Genomic DNA, 24,310 nt, shown 5'->3' with positions numbered 1-24,310 from the left:
TTTATAGTACGAGATCTCAGGGGTAAAAATTTAATTGTTTAATTGTTTAATGCATGCAAGCTGGGAAAATTAGGGCCAGTGCAAATCAAGCTGGGGACAGGCAGCTCCCAAGAGCTAAAGATGGAAGTCTGGAGTACTCATAAGGTGAATGCTGTTGCAGTGGTTGATAGAGAAGTCCATCATCTAAGCTTGCCATGACCAAAGGCTATTCCTCCACAGCACTCTCTGTCCTGTAAATGAATGGCATTCATACAACCCTGTGTGATGGGCAAAGACTTCAGCCTCTAAAACTACCTCAGTATTTCCATCAGAAGAAGCTGCAGACTTGCATGTGGACCCCAAACTGAGATACTTCTCGAGGATAAAGAAAAGAGGATGAAATACAGGATTAACTAATAGATAATTAGATAATAGACAATTAAGAATTAGCTACACATGTGGCTAAAAGGAACACGAGTCAGTGAGAAAATAAAGGGTACTCAGCAAAGAAGCGACTATTAAGTATTTTATCTCAGTTGATCAGTGTGCTGTATGAGTCATTTGCTCGGGGAAGGAGGGGGATTTCATATTGTTTTTGTGTTTTTAATAGGCATTCTTATGGACCTCATGGTCATAATAATGAGAGTACCTGACAATTAGTAATGAAATTATCCTCACTACAGTAAAATATTTCACAGCATGTAAAATGTTATTCCTAATACAAAGGTGGGAGCCAGGCACAAGGATATTAAGCCCATGATTTTCATAGGTGTTTGCAAAATAAATATGCATGTATCAATAAAATTCAATCACTTTTTTTCTCAGCTTGAAGACAAAACCAAATTTGCAAAGCATTGATACCACCACTAAAATATGGTTTTTACCTTACACACGTAGGTAATTGTTTATACTCTGATTAATCAATTCATTATTTGGATCTAAAAATAGAAATTCTTCAGCATCTGAAACTCAAAAATTCCTTTTTTTCATGTCTACTATTTTTCTTACACCCATTTCCTAGTTAGTGTGGTTGATGCATATGAGCAGACATGGATGTTCCTTTGAAAGAAAAGAAAAATACCCCGTAATTAACAGAGGCTTTTTTGGCAGAGATAATGTTTTGACTTTTTCTTTTTTTTTCCCATTTAAAAAGATTTTCATTTAATGTATTTTATCAGAATGAAATGCTTTAATGAGCACAGAATTACGTCTGATCCCAGCTGAACCAGACAGGGCTGCACTCCGAGGTGCGGAGCTCCCATCAAGCTGCATTCACCTTTGCTATGATTTAAACTTCATTCAGGCACAGCCTTGCTAAAAATACTGACAAGTAACTAATCAACTTCCACAAAATGGAATTTTTCCCTTCACAATAGGAAGCAGGAGTAGGAGGGAACCCGAAAGATTTGCCTATGCATTTCAAATTAGTGTGACCTATAAAAATGCAACCACCGAGTTGTACAATGAAAATGTACTTCTGGCAGGGCTTTTTTTGTTTACTTTTCATGCCATCTTCTTTCCCTTCCACGTAACCACAACCACAGGCGTGATAACAGAAGGATGGGTTTCCATTAGTTATTCCTATCAAGTGGAAATACAAGCAGGGCACTCCAGACCACACAAAGCCCAGTGTCCAGGAACTAGCATAAGGTTTGAACACATCATATAAACTAGCAGAGAAAACTGTGGCAGACTTCGTTCCATACAAATTTGTGCTGTAACTTCACATGAGCATTTTGAGCTGCAGTTTGTGAGCAGATGGACAAAAAAAATATTCAGTGCCCAGTGAGCAAAAGCATGGGAAATCAGATCAAAACTGTTACCCAGATCTGGGAGACAGCAGAATGCTCCAGGGCAATCTGAAGATTATGTGGATGGAAATAACCAGATAGTGCTGGTCTTTGAAATGTCGATTTGTTCTATTCTGGATAATTAAGGAGTAAAGCTTAGCAGGGAAAGCTGTAACTCCTGCTAGGAATCACCCAACCTTCATGTTCAGGGGCCAGCAAATGGGCCAGTTGCTACAGATGAGCAGAAACTCGAACCAAGCCTGAAACATCAGGGGTTCTCACGCTTAATCAAGCTACACCATTTGTACAAAGCTATGATCTTCCCTGTCATTACAATACTTTCTGCATGTCAGAAGCAAAGGGAAGCAGCACTTTGTAAATCATTTCTCTTTCCTACCCCCATTTTTTTATTTATTTTTTCGGTACATCCACTAGCATCTATATTTAAAAACCACATTGGAATGTATTTCTGTGACAATCTGGGAGCCCTGCATTTCCAACAGCTAGGTTATCTTTCCAAGGTTACTGGCAGTTTAAGTGATGAATACCAATGCTCTCGTACCTATATAAAATCTAACATTTGTCACTCTCGATACTGGGGTATTGCATTCCTGAGGTCTCCTGTTTCATCCCCAGTGCCACAAATATTTCAGTCCTTATAAATCAATACATTTGCCATGGTACAGGGGTACAAAGTTGTCCTCTGGCTGTCTAGGCAAAACCCCAAAGAAATCAGTGGGGAGTGAGGCAGGGCTTAAGTTCACTTTGCAAGAAGCCTTATTTTCCATAGGAATGCAGGAATTAATCTGAATAATTAATACCTTATTAAAGGTATTTTTGACACATTCAGTAATTCTCTTCAGACATTTCTTCAACACATTAGGACAAAACTTTAATGGGTCACTCCCTTCCCAGCACAGCTGAACACAGAGATTCACTGGCAGGTTCCTGTCTATAGGACACAGAACCATTTGCCACTTAACGCTTTTTCATGCCTTGTCATACTTCCCTAATCACACAAAGAAATGTCACCAACAACTCAAGTGTACCCATTACTCAGTGAATGGAGCACATGCCCCTTCAGTCACTACAGGGGTCCTTGCAAAGTTCACCCAAGCTTCTGAAGGACTCAGCCAGCTCACTGTGCCCTCCCAGACATTGGCTGTGCAGGAAACTATGAGCTAATCGATGGGAAGCAGATAACGACAACAATTCATTTGAATCCAGGCACTGTTTCAAGATGATGAGGTGAACTTCCCGAGAAGAGGTGCCAATTGCACACCACTGTTCCTCAAAATGAGGTCTGAAATTTTACATTTGTCACAATTTTCTTCCAAGGGAAGAGCTGAAAAACTGCCAGGATTTTTTTTTTTACACCCAATCTTTCTACCACTCCAAAAACTGCAACTAGAGGAATATCAATATGTAACTGTATGTGGTGAACACTTATCAACAGCAATAATATACAATCAAATACGTCTGTCAAAGCCCTTTTCCCTTTCTTTTTCTTTCCCTGTCATCCAGTAACCATCACAGAAAGCCACACAAGCAAACCTGAGCTTGGTGATCGTCCTTGTAAAGAAAGAAGCCAGCAGCATGCAGAGGATGAGGGATCCATCTGCGGCGGCATGCAGCCAGCCTCTACCAGCCCTGCCACGCATCTGTGCTGGGCTCAGGGTGGGAGGGGAAGGACGTGGCACCCTGCAGCACTGGGTGTCACCAATCCCAGCTTTACACCTGCAGCCGTTTGCTGGATGACAGTGCGGGCAAAGTGCCATCTTGGCTGCAACGCCGGCGTCTCCCGGGGGACTGGCTGGAAGGAGGTGATTAAGCTGCTGTTCAGTCAGGGGAGGGAAAATTTGCTTCAGAAAACCAATGCTTCAGCAGCATGTAAAAGGAAACTTCTGCCCAAGAAAGAGCAGAGATCTTGTGTATCAAGCCAGTTTTCCTCCGCCATGAACTTGGCCTGCACCTATGACTTCCCTCGACCCACTGCAAGATTACCACGATTTCTATCTCTACTTATTTCAACTTACCCGAACCAGTTGCTGAGGAAAGGGGCCCCTTGAATTTTCTGGCACGTTGATGGGGGGGATGACCCAGTCTCGCTTCTGCCTCCGGAGGCCTTTTGCACTCTGGTGTTGGCGCCAGGGGAGCAGGGTGTCACTTTGCTGCTGCATAACGTCCACGGGTCCACTCTTCCTTCCCTTTGGCTGTTTTGGAAGCAAAAAAGCAAACCCAGTTAGCTTCTGCTTCATTTCTTAGGACCTCTCCCAACAGCAGTGCTTCCCTGCTTGCAAATGGTCACATGGAACTGTGAAAATTATTGTTATTAACATGATATATTCCTGCATCACAAAGACACAATATGCTTTACTGTCAACTCAGCTGCCACTTCATTTTCACAGATATATGGAGCTGTCAGTCTCAAATCAAGATGCCTCCCAGAATATATCGTCTTCATTACACCAGCTGCAGGGAGCTCTAGCGGAACATTGGGGTAAAGAAGTTCCTGCAAATTTCTAATAAATGCAACCTACCAGAACACAGGAAAAAAAAAAAAAAAGAAAAAGAATTCCTTTTCTGTATCATGAGTTCAGTTTTATAGCATGAAGTTACCCTGCTCCTTGGTGTCTCTGTAGCAGGGCTACAGCAACCTGTGGCCTGTGGTTCTGCAGGTGCATCTGGCCAAACCAAACACATCAGGACCAGAGGGAGAGCAGATGCTCAGCTGCAAAGGTGAATGAGTTCAACTTACTACTGCACAAGGAGTGACCTTTTCATAAGAGCTGAGTTTTGAATACAAATATCAAATATGTATCCCTCCACGTACCCTGGAAATTATCCCAGTCAAACAGTCTTCATGATTTGAAGTGCTTGTGAGACATCCTTTATGATTTGTTTTCGAACAACTGACTCTGCCCATGGCAAACTCTGGTGCTGGTCACCCTGACCAGAGGGAGGTTTGTTTCTTGTCATTGTCTCCCAGCTTAGAAGGCCTCCATCCCATAACCCTGCTGGAATAAACATTCCCACTTTCTCACATGCCCATAAATTAGTGCGACTGACCCAACTTGGCTTCCATCCCTGTTTCCTTCTCTCCTTATCCCTTATGCTTCAGAAAGGTTCTTGACCGTACAGTCTGAAAGAAGCAGACACCCTCCTACATATCTTTCCATCCCAAACCCAAGAACAAAACAGAGCACTAAGAAAAAAACAGCAAAGTTCTGTTGTTGAGGTCCTTGCAATTTTTATCTATGTTAAGTTTTAGTTTTACTCCAAACATACAAACCAAAACATCCCACACATATTTGCAAGTGGTTATTTGTAGGCTCTGACTTCAGCAAGAAACCCTGCTTTGAATTTTGTAGTTTGATGTAAGTCCATCTAGTAGCACATTTCAGTAGTTCTCAGCCTGCAAGTGCAATAAAGCAGGCAGCCACCTGAAAACTAACTATATCTGCAGCTCAGTGGTGGCTGCGAAGCTGTGTGGCCCTTCTGGATGCCAAGAGCTGGACATGGCAGCGAGGAAGCCATTCTCACAGCTGGGCTGTGGCCCTGATTGCTGGTACCTGTGGAGCGCAAACAGCCGCTGGCTGCAGCTATTAGAGGCATTTGTGCACAAATGCAGCTATCTCTACTGCAGACTTTAAAAATGAGCCACTGTGAACAGAGCTGAGTTTTTAGAGAGCAGACAAATGTAGTCCTTTTCAGTCACATCTGTAGCCATGTTTCTCAAACTCTCAGTCATGCTAATTCACACCACCAGGGTGACTTGTTTTGCGTTTGCTCCAGCACTGTTCTTTACACCTTCACTAAGCTGCTACAAGATGACTATGCTACTCAATATTATAATAAATATATTAAATATACTCAATATTTAGATGCTGTTCTACAAATACTTAAGTGTGTAATGAACAAAGAAAGAACATCGCACTACAGCAGTGGGAGACTTTTTCAGGATATTCAGGATGTGGTAGGGACTGTTGAACTCTTCCTTCCTATGGGATGCAGTATGCTACATCCAATAGATGTACCTAAAAAGGGCTTTGTCACAAGAAAGGTATATTTTTGGAATACTGATGTAAACCATGTTATCTCAAGAAGACACCCAGAAATGAACATCAGCATGAAACAGGACTACCAGACATAAGCTATAGAAAAGTGGATATCCTCCTTCTTTTAAATTGGCTTGTGATTCCCAAATGGGGTTCCTTGGAGAGCAGGTATTTGGATCAGTTTATATAATTGGCAAGTGAGCATGGGGACAGATTATGAAAGGATGGTCAAATAATTTGTGCACTGCTGAGTTTACACAGTGGAATGAGTCTGAACTAAAGACAGACTTGAGAATTAACACGAATCCCAAAGCTCCATGTATACTGAAATAATTAGTGTCAGCTCAGCAAAGCAGTACCAGCCTTTTTAGTCTTTATGAAATATTTGCTGGCAGGTGACTAGACAGTGACTAGCTTGCTTGTCACTCTTGATGATGTTTTCCTACATTAGAATAAATCATCAACATGACTCTGAATTTGGTATGTAAAATTTCAAAAGCGCCTTGCAACAACAGTTTTTGTTTAAAGAGAAAAAAAACCCACAACAACAGCTCTTTTTTATCTTCATTTGTTGACAATGTATTCTCATGACCTTAATTTCTCTGGTGTTGTTTAAATACGTTGTACATGTTTTCTGCTGTTTAAAAGCTGTGAGACAAATGTAGTAACAAAGTCTGGTGAGTACAAATGCCAGAACTATTTAGATCTCCAACTAAAACATCCAAGAGCATCTCTGGAATAACAGCAACTACTAACCACGAGTCCCACAGAACTCCCCTGTACTTCTCAGTTGGCGAGTACCTAAAGTTCAACTCAAAAGCAGAACGTGACACCAAGTTAAATTAATTATAAAGTACAGCTTCAAATTCTGTTTCTGCTGAATAACAGTTTTCACTGAAATAACAACTGCTGCCTCTCTCATGGCCTCACTGGCCATATGCTTTCCAGACTCTCAGGCAGAGATCTTCAAAAGATAAAATGTTCCTCTACCTTTTGTAGTGTCATCAGAACACAATCTGTCCACAGCCCTTATCACAATCAATCGAGCACCTCTAGTGCTACAGCTTTATGGTAGCTTCCTCCCTCAGCCTTTGTGAGTTGCTTTCACTCTGTTACACGTGGAGAAATGACAACAGGCATTCCAGCAAAATAGAAGTCCATCAATTCCCAGCTCTCCACCTTGTGCCCTAATTACTGGGTTTTGTGAAATATGAGCTCTTTCAACACGCTCTGCACTCAGAAGGGACATGCTCTGTGCTGGGATCTGTTCCCCCTGTGCTGTGCTCAGCAGCAGGGCAGCAGTGACACCGAAGCAATGCTCTGTTTGTCTCTGCAGGTCCTGCTGCAGCTCAGTGCAGTCCACCCCTCAGAGCAGGAAAAGGAACTGAAGCTGTGCACTGACACAGTATTTAGAGGATGTGCTTGCACAAGTGGATTTTTCTAAGCATGAAACCATCCTCTCTGCACCAGCAATCACTGACAGTATTCACAAAATGCCTCCAGCATAACCTACTGTGCAGCACCTCCCACACCTCAAGTCTATGCATGAGCACAGGGAAGACAACATCTGCAGCTCCTGATTTTCCAGGTGAGCTGTAGCCCATGCTATCTCGACATCAAATTCACTAGACTTGAGATTAGAAGTAGTGTCCTTGCATGTCAGGAAATCATCCATCCAGACAGCACTGCATGATTTGTCTGCTCTCCAGCATTTACCTTTGGTTTTAGGTAGGAAAAAAAATACAGAAGACAGGAAAGCAGATCTTCAATACAAAAGTCATATGCTCTGATCAGCTGAAGAGTTGCACCGTCTCCTCAGACACAGGCCAGGAAGACTGTGCTGCTGACCATGATTCCTGGGCCCTAGCCCAAATATTTCCAAGTGTTGTCGAGAAACCAACACAGTTAGGCCTACCTAATATGTTTAGAACAACAGATTCTGATTTACATCACCTTAGAGATATCTCATTATCAGTGCTACACAGGGTACGAAATTCAAGCTGCAGCACCACAGCCCATTCTACAGCAGCAGAAGAAACATGTGCCAAATGGAAAATTGCATCTACTTTCTGTTCTGAAAATGACACGGTGACATCTAGAGTTTGTTACAACGTGATCAAACACCAAACATGGAAGCTGCAAGCATGGTTTTTGGCAATACAAAGACATGACTCTATAGTATAAAGTAGATAATTTAGTAATTATGTCTGTGTTAGTTTAGGCTAGAGAAATACAGCTAAGCCATTTGAATATCTTCAAATTCTGGGAGAAAAAGTGATTACAAAGCGTGGGATGAAGAAAAATAACAGACCATGCTGAGATATAAACTTCTTATGGATTTGGATTCAGTATGATTTAATGCCTTAGTATTCATGGTAAGGCACAATATTTTAAAGCTTGCTAACGAAGCAATACAAAACATGCACTGCCAGCCGTTTTACTTGAAGCCTACATTCTGCCAACCTGAGATCATCTCTTTGCTTGGCTTCCAATGGGCTTTTTGTCCACATACACAAATGCACAGCAGAGATGCAGGCAAATCTTGATAAAGCCATTGCATTTTTCTGCCAATGAAATGCTTCTTTCTATTAAAAGTATTTACAAAATTTATTATGAGCAGTTGTTGGGCATGGAAGGAGCCCCTCAGAGCCCATATTCCTTGCATTTGATCAGGAAGCCATTAATGTGCTGAGGACTAACCACAGGGCAAGCAGGCAGTATTCTCTTTGCCGTTCACCTATTTTGTAGGAAGGCTATCAGCTAAAACCAACTCAAGACATATAGAGGTAAACTCAAAAACCTTTTACTGAAATGGCAGGTCAAGCTCTCAGAAAAAAAACAGTGAGGTTGCAGGCAGCGCAGTCTTATCTGCAAGGGCTGTGCAAAGATCCTTCCTCTCAAAGGCTGCTCCACGGAAGGCGTAGTGCTTCCCTGAAGTCTATGCCAGTGATTTCAATGGCATCTTACAGGAGTAACTCCAATCCCTTCTCAGTCTAGTGTTGTATTTAACAACGGTAAATACAATCGGCTGCATTTAGAAGAGGATGTGTATCTAAACCTCTAGGGGCTGCTGGACTTGAAAGCTGAATGGATTTAGCAAAGTTTTCTCAGAACAGCTGAGGCTGTACAGTGCCCCAGCTGACTCCAATTGTGTCACAGCACTGCGAGCTCATGGAGACTCACAGTCTGCATTCAGCACTGGCAATAAATAGTAAGGCAGAACAGCCATCTAGCTGCTGGCTGGCTATAATGCTCTGCCCCTTCAGTCAGCTTAAGACATATGATTTGGGGGAGACTCAAGCTTAGTCCCTCCTCACATAAGAAACACAAAAGAATTCACCAAAAGAGGACATGCAGGACATACAGCACCCAAACACTATTACCCCTTGCAGCAGAAAGAAGGCTGCAAGACACCAAGTTTCCACTAGCCCACAAATAAAACCAGTGAGTGTGAAGAAGTACCAGCTTTCACCTTCCGCTACACTTAGCAGTAGCCAGTCCCGCCAGCTGGCACGTCTCCCCTCCCAGCCAACCTGCCTCTGATATCCGTCAGCCTCTGGCTACAGAGACATCTGGAAGTTATTATCCAGCAGAGCGTATCACAAACCCATTTACATAATATAATATCATATTTTGTGTTCCTGCTTAGCTGAACATTTTGGATCACTCTAATGTTTGGGTAAATAAGCCACCATTCTCTGCATATAAATAACAGTGTGTCTTTGGGTATGTTTGTTAGAGATTATTAATTTTATAGGGCTCAACCCGCAAAATGGATGAATGCTCCAGATTCAGAACTAACATATATTATTCTTGCAACTGAAATAAAAGCTAACTGCAATAGAAGGTGAGGTAATAAAGCCTTTCTTTCCCAAATATCAATGTTACTTACAATTTAACTTGTTTCATTTATACACTGGTCTTACTATTCAAGAAAGTTTAGCACTTTGCATTAGGCATTTTTCAGGAAAGAAATAATACTTGGTTTGCTTTGTTTCAGGCATCATTTCTAGTCTTTAACCAAGGCAACTTGGTTTTAATTCATTTTTAGCAATCCAAGTGGATATAAAGACATCTTTAGCCCATTGTTCAAACGTATCCACCTTCATCTCCCTTATCAATACATATTTTGAAATCTTCTCCTATTTTCTACCACAAAAAATCAATTTAAAATGTATAATCTGAAGCATTTTTACTTGTTTCCATGGTAGCTGGGAAAAGGACAGGAGAGAACGGTATTTACCAAACAGAAAATAAGACAATGAAAATACAGCTCAGTTCTTTAACAAAGAGAACACAAGAGCACTGCTAAATAAACATTTGCATGAATTTTGTTCTAAGGAGACAACATTTTGCTGACATTAGGGATGGCAGTGGAGGACAAGTGAGTCCTTTTTTTCCCCCCCAAAATAAACCATTTTCCCTGTTTTTGATCTTTTAGCAGAAAGAGATACTTCATTTTGCACTTTCACGCAGTATAATGAAAGGGCTGCAGAACAAAAGGCAAATTTATTTATTTTAGGGTAATTGATTCTTTTGTATTTAGGTCATTGCTGAATGCGCCAAAGTTGAGGGCAGGAAAATACAGTTTTAAGAAGAGGAGACATCTTATTTTAGCCTTTCTTTCATTGCAGTTTGTGTCTGTGAAGGTATTCCTTCAGAACCATGCAGGTAGGTGTCCATAATTTAGTTTTCTCCTCATTCCACCTCCTGAAATTCTGTTATGACTGTCTCGATTAGCTCTATTTACTAATAGTTGTAAACATTGCGGTAAATGTAATCACAGAGAGCTTCATATCAAGTCCCACTGCCATCAAGGCATAAATTGCTGTTCATGACTGATTTGTGTCAAAGTGTTCCGAAAACTGGTGTTTTAGCAGCAAGATGTTCCAACGCGCACAATACTTCAGCAGGGGCATTAAATTAATGTGTTCGCAGAGAAGCCACTAATTGACGATGAGACGTGATTTTGGCAGTAGACTTCCACTTTAAAGATAATGAACAGTGTTCTGATACAGAGGAGAACCCCCTTCCGCTCCTAAAACTATACTAATAATTTCCGGTATAAACAGGGATAGAGGGAACCAATCCTGATAGGATATTTCAAGTGCCAGATCAAGCTGTTTGATCATCATGACTTACAAAAGCAAACAGTGGATTCTCAGCATTTGTGACCTTTCTCAAATCTGGTTGCATACAGTCAGGAATGTTATGTTTGGTTAGGAACTCATTAAACAAAATTACCTCTCCATTTATAGAAACCATACAATTACAGTATAAAACATTTTAATTAAATCAGCTAGTTAAGCAAGAATTCATTACTTTCTTTCTTTTTTTTGTTTAATCAGTTAGCAGTGGGGCTGCATAGAGCGGTTCACATTAGAGTCAATTAGTAAGAAAAATTGTCAGATTTGGCAAGTGCATGAGCTTCCAGAATACATCAGCTGACAGGGAAGGAAAAGTTTGACTAAAACCTAACAGAGTTATGGCCCCCAGAGGAAAAGAGCCATGTAAAATGAACATCCAGGCATTGGGTACGGCAGATGCCATGCCTGCCTGCCCAAGGAGCTCGTATCAAAGCTGAGCACCTGCTCATACGTGCACTATTCCTTCATTTCTGAATGATGATGTGTACATGCAAATTGAGGGCTGTGAGGTTCATAGCTGGCATTGCAAGGTCTGGAAAATTTTACCCAACATAAGTAATAAAGTGCGATTGGAGTAACTGAGGAACCAAACCGTCCTTCAGCATTGTAGGGCTACAAAGGATGGAAAAGAAGAGGAAGGGCATGAGGTGAAACCAGGACATTTTTAAGCACTCAGAACACAACAGTCACACTTGTAAGTCAGGCAGGAAAATATCTCTTTCCTGCAGGGTCTTTGCTGGGCAACTAATGAAATGGTAAGTCTGGACCCTAGGGAAACAAGACATTCACCAGCTTATGGCAGAGCCCATCAAGCTGTCACAGAATACTCCTATTCAGTACGACAAATGCTGTTTAATCTCTTTGATCAGAAAACCTAATGAGGTTGGTGGTACAGACAAGGGCTTCACAGACACAGACAGCCTCCATCAAGCTTATGTGATGCTCTTCCTTTTCCACTCTTAGGGAGAATCGCATACCAAAGCAGGTACATAAGAAATCCTTCTGCCTTTGGTGAAGTCTTTTACAGTTTCTGTGACACCTTTCTTGACATTGCCAGGCTCTGAATATTATGAGAGCCTTCGATGAACAGAGGATGACATCATCCACTAAGCACTGCTCTTGATGTGCTTTTCTTTCTCATTTTAAGGCTTGAACATCTTATCCGAACATGAAAATTTCCGAGGAGGCTGTTTCCTTGCAAAGCTCCCCACATCAACTTGACCTTTTCACATTCCCTTTGTAAGATCTAATCTTGCAATGCTTCTTAGGTACGATTGTTTAAGAAACATCTAAATTACTGTTGTCCCCTACCTTCTAGTGTTTACAGAAAGACACTTCTATCTTCAACTTAATGTCATTCTCATAATTGGAAGAAGCCATGCATAATGCCTTCAGAGCTACAAGTACTTCTTAGGAATATAGTTATTAAATTACAGAATATTATGTACTGTTCTGCTTCTTTTCTGTTCAGATACGTATAGGACAAGAATAAAGGCAGTGGAACTTAGAATCATAGAACTTGGCATGTATTATTAACATAAAGAACAAAACCATACTGGAGCTTGATATTAGCTCTCTCTTTTCAGAAGTATCTCACTAAGAAAAAAAAAGCCATGAAATATCTGGGCTGGAAAACCTCCTACACCCTGACAGAACTTCTAATGAATAATTTTATGGGCAACATTTTAAAGTTTGCTCCAAAACCCATTTCTGCTACTTCCAGAACAGCCTGTTATAACTGTACTTCATCACAGAAAGAAGCAGGAGCAAATCTACACCTTAACAAGCCTGTGAAACATTTTAATCTCATTTCATTTTTCTAAAGCCATGAAGTTCAAAAGATACATGAATTAAAATAATCATAATGAATTAAATGCAACAATATTCCTTCTCTTCATAATGTTTGCAAGTAAAAAGATCACTAGAGATTTAAGAGATCACAAGCACCACTGCTACTTCACACAAAGTGAAGTAATTCATTCTGGTACTTCTCAGCACTAGCAGGAGAGTTCGTTCTTTCAAGTTATCCTTTGGTTATTTCAAGAGCCTCTTGAGAAAAGGCAGTTCTTCTCTCATTCCCCAGTATCAGAGTGCACCTAAGCATATGCTTAAATATGAACACATTCAGTTTACCCCTATTTCCATCATGAAATTGAGGTGGGTGCTTCAAAGCATTGCTTTTAGGCAGTATTTGAAACCCCACTGCTGACCCGTCAGCAATGGCTGCTGGCTCAGCCCACTGCCATGTTGGACACTCAGGTCCACTGGATCTCCTTGCTGGCAATGCCAAGGAGAAGAAAAGAAAGCAGCTGGCAAAGGCCATCTTAAAATGATGCTCCTGCACAAAGGCAGCTCTGTCTTTTACTCACACTTCTGTTTACACACAACTGTCAATGAATTACCACAGCAATGAAGAGTTTTTTAGGAGACTGAGCCCGAAACATTTCTTGTAGCAGCAGTCAGACTTGAGCCCTTTGCAACAAAGAACATGAAACCAGAGGTCAGGAGCTTTGATCTCACGAGGGCAGAGCAGACATCACAGGCAGGCAGCGTGCTGCAGTCCGAGGGCTTTGTTTTATCAGAAAAGACTTGTTTCTGTGAAGGTAGTTCAATCCTCGCGACTACGTTTTGTTTGAAAGAAGGCAGATCTGGAGTGAATTTCACTTCAGGATGATCTTTCTAGTATGGCTTTGAGCCTGACCCTGGGTAAGATGCTGACTATTTAAGAACTAAATGCAGCGAGTGCAGTGCTTGGAAACTTCACGTAGTGGGCTGATTTTCCAAGGCAATGAGCACCTGTATGTCATATCTTATCTTGGTTTCAGTGCAAGACAACGTGATTGAGTGCACCTGAAAATCAGGTCAGGAAAGTTCACATGTTGTCACAAACAGCACTTCCAGCTCACGCGATGATTAAATGCTAGATGTTCAAATTCACTTAAGCGTGAAGTCAGACAAGTTCACCTGACGTGTCTTCATTAGACTTCCTCAATTACGTGATCAGTCTCACTGGTAACAGTTATATGATATTAACTTATTAATTTACCCGCAGAAGTGCTGGAACAGGGCAGCCCCAAGGCACCTGCTGGACAGCATAATGAGCTGGTTCTGAAATCATATCTGCATATGGCCACAAAAAAGGTAGGATGACAAATAGAATCCTTTTCCTTCAGCCCCTCTGTGAGGATAGCACAGCTTGAAAGCAAACTCCATCACCTTGATGCCATGCATTGTATTGTGTCCCAGTACAAGGGAAGGAGGGAAAGGAAACAACTGAGGCAGCTTTCCCTCTCCCCTCCCCAACCCCCATCTCTTCCATAGGCACCCACTTGAAAAAGTCAGAGTAAATAGGAGTAACAGAAGCACAACTCCTGCTTATGCAGTCATTTTCTTCCATCAAGGGAAGGATACGTCTTCATCGCTTCCAACCCTGTGCAGGGCATCCTGGCTAGCGCAATAACTGAGGTCATAAACATGATTGGTGCTGAATAAGCCTTTCCTTGCCTGGAGACCTTTGTATTTGTGATCAGCAATAAAAAGCTGTATTGGAATTTAAAATCTCAGCTAGGTAAAATGCCAGAGATGATTATTTAAAGGCTTTAAATAAAAACCAAAAAACTGGCTGTAAGAATCACATTCATATCGTATGGCTGTGGATTCCTACCTGAGTAATGAAAAAAGCCCCAAATAAGACAAGACAATAAAACACAACTTGGGCTTAAGCAAGAATTGTTGTTTGACAGTATTTCTCACCATTTTAAATACTAGCTGTGTGCCCATGTGTTTTTCGGACTTTAATTGCACAATTTCTAGCGATTTAACATTACAAAAATCTACATACTTACATGGTCCAAATATGAGAAGCTAGAACAATGAGAAATCTAAGTGCACGCAAACATGATCCAAACAAAACAATACTTAGTCACTGTCAGAAAAGAAAACCAGCATCCTACACGTACTGAATATACCCTACACCTCCAAGCTCTTCCCCTGTGCTTTTATGATCCTGATTTGAAATCTTGGATTGAGATTGAGAGAAACAGGAAAACTAATAAAGAAGAGAAATTTGCCAGAAAAACAAACTACAAAATGGTCAGATGGAAGCACTCACTGAAAAATAAAGTCCAAAAAGAGTGGGCCAGAACTTCAGATGGGGCACGTTAGTACTGGGAGCAGAGGGTGCTGATTAGCAAGGAGTGATGAGCAGAGCTTGGACTGCACGGACATGGGGATAGTGAGGAAAGTGAAGCACAAAGAACTGTGTGTGCATTTGTGCACTTCAGACAACTTGAGTTTCTACAGATAAGAAGCAGAGGGCACTCTCAAGACTGAGGTCTTAGCAATGTCACCGTTCACAAGCAATCTTTGGACCTGTGGTTAAATCAATATCCAATTGTTATACATAATAGTCTACACTCTTAGGAAAGAAGACATCGCACTGCTAATTCCAGATAAGTCAAGTCTGGCTTTACTTCCTTTCTTCTGGAGCATTATCCCACTCAAGTTTATCTTTCATAAATGCTGACACAATCCACAACAACTTAATATTGTTTCATAAACAACCTTCTTTTCTTTCTCTTCTTTATTTCAAATTATGCCCACAGGTCTGATTGATACTTTAAATTGCAACAACAGACAGCTAGACAAGAACACTGTAAGAAACTTTATCTTAAGTATTTATTGTTATGCTAGAATATCACTCTGTTTTCTCTGGGGTAATTCGTCACTCCTTGTGGGAAATATGTGACCTCATTTGCATTTTCTAATTGAATTGCTATCATGTTTCCTGCAAGACTGAACAAAAAAAGTTCCTAGAGTTACCAACATCACTTGTGTTAAACAGAAATAAGTTTACCTGAGTGCTGTCTGGGGAGGAGAGGAAAAGGTATGCTTCACATATCATAAAATACGCATTTTAAATATTTACCTTCTTCGCCATCATTTCATCCTCCTAGCATTAATCTTTACTGTAGTCATTATTTTTTTCTTTTTATTACAGCAGTTGGGAGTGAAATTTTGCAAACTGACCCAGGTTATTCAGTTATCAAATGCAATTAGCACATTTATAAGGCCAACATTCAGAAGGAGGGAAAGCTGTTATTGTGTTGGACCACTCACCATCATAATGTCAGCTCACACCGAGAGACACTGCACAACTGTGGGATCTGAGGCACAAATGTAGACACCAAAAACACTAATTTTGCAACAAAGGCACACAAAGGGATGCCTACTCTGATATCAGCCATTCTGAACTGATTCACCACCCACCCTATGGACATGCAGGCCATCCGCAAAGCTCTCCAAATCTGCCATGGGAATTTCCATTCCTATATACCACGATAATAAAGGACCACTAATACAAAGAAAGATGTTATTGAGGGTTGTATCCTCTGTGCCCCCTGGGAAGCAGACCATCGCCTCCATTCTGCAGGCAGGTTGTAGGTTTACTCCCTGTACCAACTTCTCCTATAACATTCATTCTGTACTAACTTCAGCCAAATGTCTGATAATGACCATTTCAGACAGGATAATATTGCTTTCATGGAGCTTTAATTCTTGGGTAATTGTGAACTAAATTCAGATTTTCCCTTTCAGTGATGATTCAGGAAGGAAAGAGGGGCTCCGTCTCTCACATCACCTCCCTCCTTTCTTAGACTTTTCCATCTCCACAGTGTGAACATACCACAACAGTCAGAGAAGCCTTTAAAACAATCATGTAGTCTTGCTTTAGTCTTATTGTACCTTAGAGAAACAAATGTGAAATCTGTTTCCAGTAAAAGCCATGAAATGTAGTATATTAGGGTCATGGCCTGAAACACATTGTATTGGATATTGTTGTGCTTTTTTTTTAACATAAACACTATTATTTTTGAACTGAGCTCATAACTGTATTTCTTCCTTTAGTAAACAAAGGATTATTTTGCTTGCAAAAAGCACAAGCATTTAAATAAAACAGAACTCAGATGCCTACTGTAGGGACTCGCAATAAAACTCCTTGTGACCTTGTCATTAGTCAGGTTTTTTCTGTGTTTTCCCAGCCTCAAACTGTACACTAATAAGGCTTTTAGAAAGGAGGGATATGAATTTTAAAAAGCTTAACTCTCTTTATTTTTGAACCAGAGTTCAGCTTATATTAACATCAGATGAATTTCCAATCAAATATTTTACTAAAGCACCAATGTGTACTTAGTTTTCTTGCTGCTACACCAAGAAGGAATTTAAAGCTGTATATAAGACACCTTACTTTGTTCCTTCAATATTTAATTACTTTTAGAAGGAAGCAGTATTTCTTTGGTTAGAAAATGGCAAAAGCAGCTGACATAACATATAGGGCTTAATCATATCTCGCACAAGCCAGAATCTTACTGAAGAGCAGCAGAAATGTATTTATATGACTCTAAGCCATGCAAAACCTCAGGGGTCAGCCCACTGGGTGACTACTAGATTTAAGACTCTCCAAGTCTTTTCCATCATGTCTCACACGTGATGCAAGTCTGCCCAAATGCTGCAGCTTTCTCACACCAAGGCACATAAAAAGCTTCTCTCCCTCTCCCCCCTCCTCCTCCTCTGCCCTCTATGCCCAAGCTCTGCAGAGAGAGAGGCCAGGCTTGCAGGACTGCAGTGCATTAATCCAGTCTGCAGCCACGGCCAATTGGCCCTGCCTGTCCATTCCCAGCTGACACCCACCTTCATCCTTGCTCTACAAGGTCTTCAAGACTCAGCAATAAATCAGGTCCACAGCCAATTTCCTGCCAGTTTTACCCTAAACATAACCTCAAATCTAGCAATGTGCTTAAATATAATCACCCAGCCAATGAATAATTGTGACTTTTTTTTTGTTTTGTTTGCTTTTGTTCTTTCCCACCAAATGCAAAGAGCATGACCACACTTAATCAGTGTTGCAAGGGATCAGTCCAGACTTACACTGACAGGGAAGAACTGCTTCTACTGAAGATGATATGGAAGAGGTGGGCCAGAAATAGCTACACAATGTGAAGACCAGAGGAATTTGTGTGTGTGTTAACAGACCCTGATTTCATTGGCACCACACAGCACAGCTCATGGCTGTATTTAACTGAGGCAATATTTTTTTGCATCGCTGGGCAAGGAAAGATTCCTGCTTTTGGGCTACACGCATGAGACTAACAAAGAAAGCAAGCATCTGTAAACCATTTGCAAGGAATTTGCTACTGCTTATGGTGGTTTCCAACTGGACAAATCCTCTGGAAGCACAGACCTGATAACGCAACCATATGTTACATCCTATGACGTTTAAAGGCTTGGGTACAGAGTCAAAGGAAGAATGAAGTAAGAGCTCTGAAAAGATCCCTACCTTGTGTCCATTGTGCTGCAGCTTTTCTCCCACCAGAAATCTGACAATGGCCTCCCACCTGCCCAGGGTTTGTGGATCCCAGGCGGTCACCATCAGGATCAGCTGCTTCGAGGCCATTTGCACCTGGTGGACAGCATACATGGTCCCATCTGCTCTCACCTTGAAGTCCGGGCTGTCGGTTTCATACCGAACTCCCTTGTTACCGGCACAGTTATTAAATTTTACTAGAACAGAGAGCAAGAGATAGAAAAAAAAAAAAAGTGTGAGATTGGCGTGATAAGAAAAGCAATCAAATACAAGTTTCAGACGTTTAATTTTCACTGATGTCTTCTATATCTCTAATAACCATCAAGGAAATGATTTAACTGTTTCTTCGACCTTTCAGGAGCGCTCTCGTGCTTAATCTCCATTCCCTGGAGAAGTTGTAAGCCATTTTTAAAGTATTTGATACAGTTTCATTAGATCTCAAACACAGCTGTTCCCCATTTCTACAAGTGGATTTCTCCCTTGTCGCCATTATCTTTTAAATTCAACTGGAGTCTATTACCCACACTGTGGGTATTTTTTCTTTTGCATGAAATGTTCTCCATTTCCCTAACCCTTCAATAACCTACTTACCAGATAGCCTATCTGCACATTCTTAACTGAAATTTAAAAGCCCATAACAATTCCATTATCAGAAATAAAGAAACAAAAAAAATTAAAGAAGGAAAACTTAAACCATTCTGGGGAGCACATCTGCTGCTAGAAACGGGTCCTCACAACCAGAGCTGCAATCCCACACTGGATAACCACTCATGGTACAGCAAGAGGAGCTGTAAAGCTTTGCTTCACAAATTACAACTTGTCATTTAAAAGCTTGCACCATCAGATCCGAGCTCCCCAGTAGACTGTATTTTTACTCTTGGCATTTTTTCGGTCAAATACATTTACAGTCTAGTTTGAAAACTGTTTTTATTGGCATTATGAAGCATGTCACATACATTAGGCTGGAAAAAAAAAATGCAACCCAAACTATTAGATGACAAAATTGACAAACCTGATAGAAATTGAACCTGCAGCTAATCACACAGGAAACAAAACGCTTTCTGCCATTCAAGTAATCCACAGGGTGGAACACACATGGTGAAAGAAAACATATTGTACCTGTAAAAATATCTCCAGCGAGTGTGAATGGATACAGAGCTTTCTAGCTAGGACCATTACTTGGCTTCTCAAATGCTGTGGTTTCTGATTGCTTCACAATGCTCCTTGCCTGCTCTGAACAAGGCAAAATCTGCTGGCCCAGGTGTTGGAGCTTCAGCAGACACTTTACACAGGGCAAACTAGTAAGGTGGTTGCAATGGGAGAAGGAGCTCAGAGGCAGTCCGGACCAGAGGAGCTCCTGGAGCCAATTGGATGCCAACCATCTCAGTAAAGGTTTCTTGACCACAGAACTCCCTTTCTCCTCCTTCAAAGTGCACTGCTCCCTCATCAGGATGCTCTACCCATTCCACAACCACACATTTACAGAGGCTTTTCCAGGCTGCATATTGAGTTAGACCACATCATCAGTACATTACTATGTGCATGCAGTGGGAACTGTTAGCTAATGCTGCAGTAAATTATTAAGCACAAACAGTAACCGTCAGACATTGATTTACAAAAAAGAAGACAGATAAAGTTACCTAGTATATTTAAAAAGTGCGTATAATGCCTTTAAGCCATTTCATTGTTACAGTCTACACCACTAGATTCTCCTTAAAACTGGAGGCCAGGAAAAAAGTCCCCCATTTTTGCCTTGGAAAGCAGGGGTTTGCTGTCTTTACCTTCACTGTAGCTCAGCCTGCAATAAATAACCTCCATGCCTATCTCATCTGAAATGCTTTAGTCCAGACATTTGACCAGTTATCTGTGCTTTCTATCTCCAGAACCATAACAAACGCTTTTCAGTGTAATAGGAAGCGACATCTCCTGCATCGCTCACAGTTTGAATGAAACGTTGGCCACCATTTCTCTAAGGGACAGGATATTACTTAATTGCTACTTTGACCACAGATTGAAGCTCTTGGCATCCTTGCTTTTTAGCCACTGTCTGTCACAGCAAGTTGTTGATATTCAGCAGTCTGGAGTGGGGGATTTCTATCTTATGATGGTGAAACATTCATCAGGCTCAATAAGTAAATAAGAAAGCAAGTCAGTGCTCGGGATTGGGGTCATCTGACACAAAACATAAGGCCAAAATTTCTTATCTCCCAAAACAAAGTGTTCTGAATGGTGTATTGGGGATAATGCCTAACACCAATCTGACTGCAGGAACAATTCCAGGCCAGTGCTCAGATCCACACCAGACTTTGCTCACTGACAGTAAAGACACAGCCAACGAGCCCACACACTGACTTCATTTAGTTTTAGGCTAGTCTGAAAAATAATGATTCATGAAAGCACCAAAGGAGGTTGAACACAGGCAGTTTGCTGGCACCTGCAAGAACCTGGGGTGGCTTCAGGGACACGAGGGTGGCTGGTGCCACCAAGGAGACATCCCATGCCCTGTGGCATTCCTCTGTCTCCCAGGAACTTCTGCAAAGCTCCCATGCATTCACAGCTATAACAAGCAAACGCGTTGAGTGCTTTGCTGCTAATATGTTATTTATTCTCATCTCTGTGCCATCAGCGTTGTTAGAAACAGGGCACATCAGCTGGTGTGTTACTGCAGTCTTCTGCTATAATAACAGCAGTGCAAAAAGCAACTTCCATCCACACCTCTTCAAGTTCCAACCTATTACATACACAAAAAGACATTTGAAGAAGAGAGAGAAAGGAGTGATAATGACTGCACGTTAATAAGAATTCAGAGCCTTCTTTGATTTTATTGAGAAGGAAAGCAGCCCTACAGTGTAGTAAGAGTCAGAGCGAAAAGAAATCTCTTCCTATGTGTATGCAGTGATTTCAGGACTCAAAGTACTTAAACATCTGCTTAAGACACAGCGCGTTGCACCAATATGCTGCTCTGTGTCATATGTCACTGTGTCGACTTTTATGCTCCATTATCTAAATATGGCTACCTCTTAGACAAAGTCCCTCTGTGCCTTGCTAATTACTTCCATTAGTTTAAAACAAACTTGACTAGAGACAGAGAAAATCCTGAGAGAAATTATGTCTAATTTTTTAAACAATCAACGTCTCCGCTCCACACTGTGCTCTCAGGTAGCACAGGTAGGGGGATGCAGCAATGAATCACACAGCCAGCTTTGCTGAAGAGTCCTATGGAGCTGCAAGCAGAGAAAGCTTTCAAGGACATCTGAATTCCATCATGCTTTGTCATGGCCAGAGGCTGCACGGCGTACAACAGCCTGAGCAGCAGCAGCAGGCAGGCTGCAGCCCACCTGGGTGGTACCCCAGGAGCTGGCTGCTCACTGCTGCACGTTTTTAAGGCCTTGTGCACCTATGGCCATGTCTACACTAGCAGGTGACAGCGTGCCCCAGCAGCAGACACTGAGGTCCCAGCGTCCTTTTGCTCTGGAGGCTCAGCCTAGCAGTCAATGCAACCCCAACCTTGGCCTTACAATGGCAGCAGTGAGCCCTAAAAGTCACAGGGCATGAATGTGAATTGATTTCACCTGAGATCTATTTACCCCTGTGACTGCCTGGTGATGTTCAAAACTCAGTGCCACCAGTAAAGCCTGTGCCTTGGCGCCGTGCAGAACACACAGTCAATCCCTGTCTTATGGAAAGCAGTACAACGAACACAACAACTGCTAACTGTCCTCCCTGCTAAGTCCTCTGCTTTCCCTCAGCTTGTGGCGAGGAAGCTGTGAGAGATGCCCACAAGCAGATCTCAAAGCAAACATTCTCCTACAACCAGTGCTAATAAAGAAGCAAGTCTGGCTCTGCATATCATTTCTGCCTCACAGGGAAGGCAATTCAGAAGCTCATCAAGGCCCAAATACTGGGGACCACAGCATTTAGCTGCTGCTAGGTATAGCTGCTGCTATTGCTCTAGGCACCATTTGTACAAAGCATAGAAGACACATCTGCAACACAGCATGGATGAACTGCTCACATTTTCACCACACGGCTGCAATGGCTGACATTAGTAATCCTGTGGTTGTCTTCCTTGTTTCCCCGTGAAATGATTCTTTGGAATGCTAAGTGACTACAGAGAATCATTTCACATGCATATATATATATATATACACATACACTTACATATATTTTTTATGTGCATACATATATATTTGCATATCTCCATATTTAATATTTTACCAGATACATATGTATGTACTGGAGAAAAATCAAATTGTTTTTTTCCTGTAACAACTGCTATATCTCAAGGAAAAGACATCTCTGTATTTTCAAGTCCCGCCTCTTCCTTCTCCTCTTTGCTCTCATGGAGACAGAAACTGAAATCTCACCCACTGGCAGAAAATTTTCTCTTTCATTCCTTTGGAAAGATGTAAATCTGTGCAATTTGCAGTTGATGCAACTCTTGACTCTAAAATAATTTATTAAATAAACAAACATCGGCTCTGTTTACCAGACTTAGATCTCTCTGTGGACACGAATCCATCTTTCTCCGACCAGTTTGAAGTCTAAAGAACACCGCATGAATTTAACATTCAAAAGCGGGAGCATCAGTAATTAGGGTTTCAGATAAACAGCAGAGCCACACATCTATCATTTGTACAGGATGGCGAAAAAGAAAACTTTTTTTAATATACTCTGGAAAAAAATGTTCAGTGATGCTTATCGAAAGCTTATGCTGAAAACAGCATCAAATGCCTGATGAAAAGAAAACCAAGAAGGCACCCTCATTAGCAGGCTTTTAGGTTTAACCCTTTACCCTCATCATTTTTAATTGCTTCCCTATGAAAGGAAGAAATACAACAATTTGATATATGCTGAAATAGGTATTGAGAGATGGGGGGGAAAAAAGCCGCAGGAGTCTGCAGCAAACTGCTGGGCACCTGAGGAAAAAAACTGGGATCTTTCTTCAAAAAAGACACAAGGTAAAAAAAAAAGTAAAAAAAATTCAACAAGTTTTGCATTGTTCCCTTTTATTATTTAGCTTGTTAAGCTAGCTGGACAGAGTCAAATGATCAAGTGAGGATCTTGAAAGACATACGAATACACTGAACTTCCTTGCCCTCCAAATGCCTGAGAAATGCATTGAATTTAATAGGACTATAAATGGTATAAACCAAAGAAGAGACTTTAAGCCTTATCCTTCTGGATTCTCTGTTAGCTTCTCCTAGTCCATTAAAAAGTGCCCCCTCTGGCAAACTGCACAGGGCCGGAGGAGCAAGAGGGATAATACTTATTTATTAGGATATACTCCTTCCTGGCACACCATCATCCCACAGCTCAGGACTCGAGTCCCTTCAGGACTCCGTTTTTAACCACGGTTTTGATTATTAGCCCTACAAAGTTGCTTCATTCCTGATAAACTTCAAAGCAGCAAATGCACCCCCCCTATTTACTGCAGTATCTCCTCTCCTCCTCAGGTTGTGTCTCTGTACACCCAGCGTGACCGTGACAAACCTGAACCATAAGTCCACCCTTGTCAATGTCACTAATAGGAGGATGGCTTAACTGTCACCTCTGGGAATATTAGTTGTCAAGGCAAACTGCAGAGTCCTGGGGCCTGTGCAAAAATGTCCCTTTCATGCAGTCTTCTGCTGTGTTGGTACTTCTGGCCCAGCACTCCCAACACCAGCGCCCAGCCACGTTAGCAGGCTGGTGACAGCATTTTCCCATGTCTATCACAACAAATACAGTAATGAAAAGGCTTCCTCAGCAGATAGAAACCTGTTGTCTAAGAACAAGAAGCAAATTGCTCAGTTCACTAAAATATGTGAACATCACCCCATAAGCAAAGCTGAGAACTGAACCCCGAAATTCAGGCTTCTGGTTTCTCATTCGAACAGTTGGAGCGCACTCCCCTCAACCCCCTCCATTAACCAAATAGATAAAATGCTTTAAATTGGAAAATGGACTTTCACAGGCACTTCACAGAAGTAAGTT

General features: G+C 41.5%; 1 protein-coding gene across 1 annotated transcript in view; it reads right to left on the bottom strand.

Annotated features, from left to right (window-relative positions):
• Positions 1 to 24,310, bottom strand: part of CDH4 (cadherin 4) — a 401,822-nt gene that overhangs the window by 137,389 nt on the left and 240,123 nt on the right. Inside the window, exons 3-4 of the mRNA XM_072350023.1 lie at positions 18,308 to 18,531; positions 3,806 to 3,982 (exon numbers count right to left, since the gene is read on the bottom strand). Coding sequence (XP_072206124.1) covers positions 3,806 to 3,982; positions 18,308 to 18,531 — 401 coding nt within the window. The remainder of the gene's footprint in view (positions 1 to 3,805; positions 3,983 to 18,307; positions 18,532 to 24,310) is intronic.

The sequence above is a fragment of the Excalfactoria chinensis genome, chromosome 15 (assembly GCF_039878825.1).
Source record: "Excalfactoria chinensis isolate bCotChi1 chromosome 15, bCotChi1.hap2, whole genome shotgun sequence".
Taxonomy (NCBI): domain Eukaryota; kingdom Metazoa; phylum Chordata; class Aves; order Galliformes; family Phasianidae; genus Excalfactoria; species Excalfactoria chinensis.
Note: the sequence above shows the minus strand (reverse complement) of the source record. Positions and strands in the feature narration are given on the sequence as shown.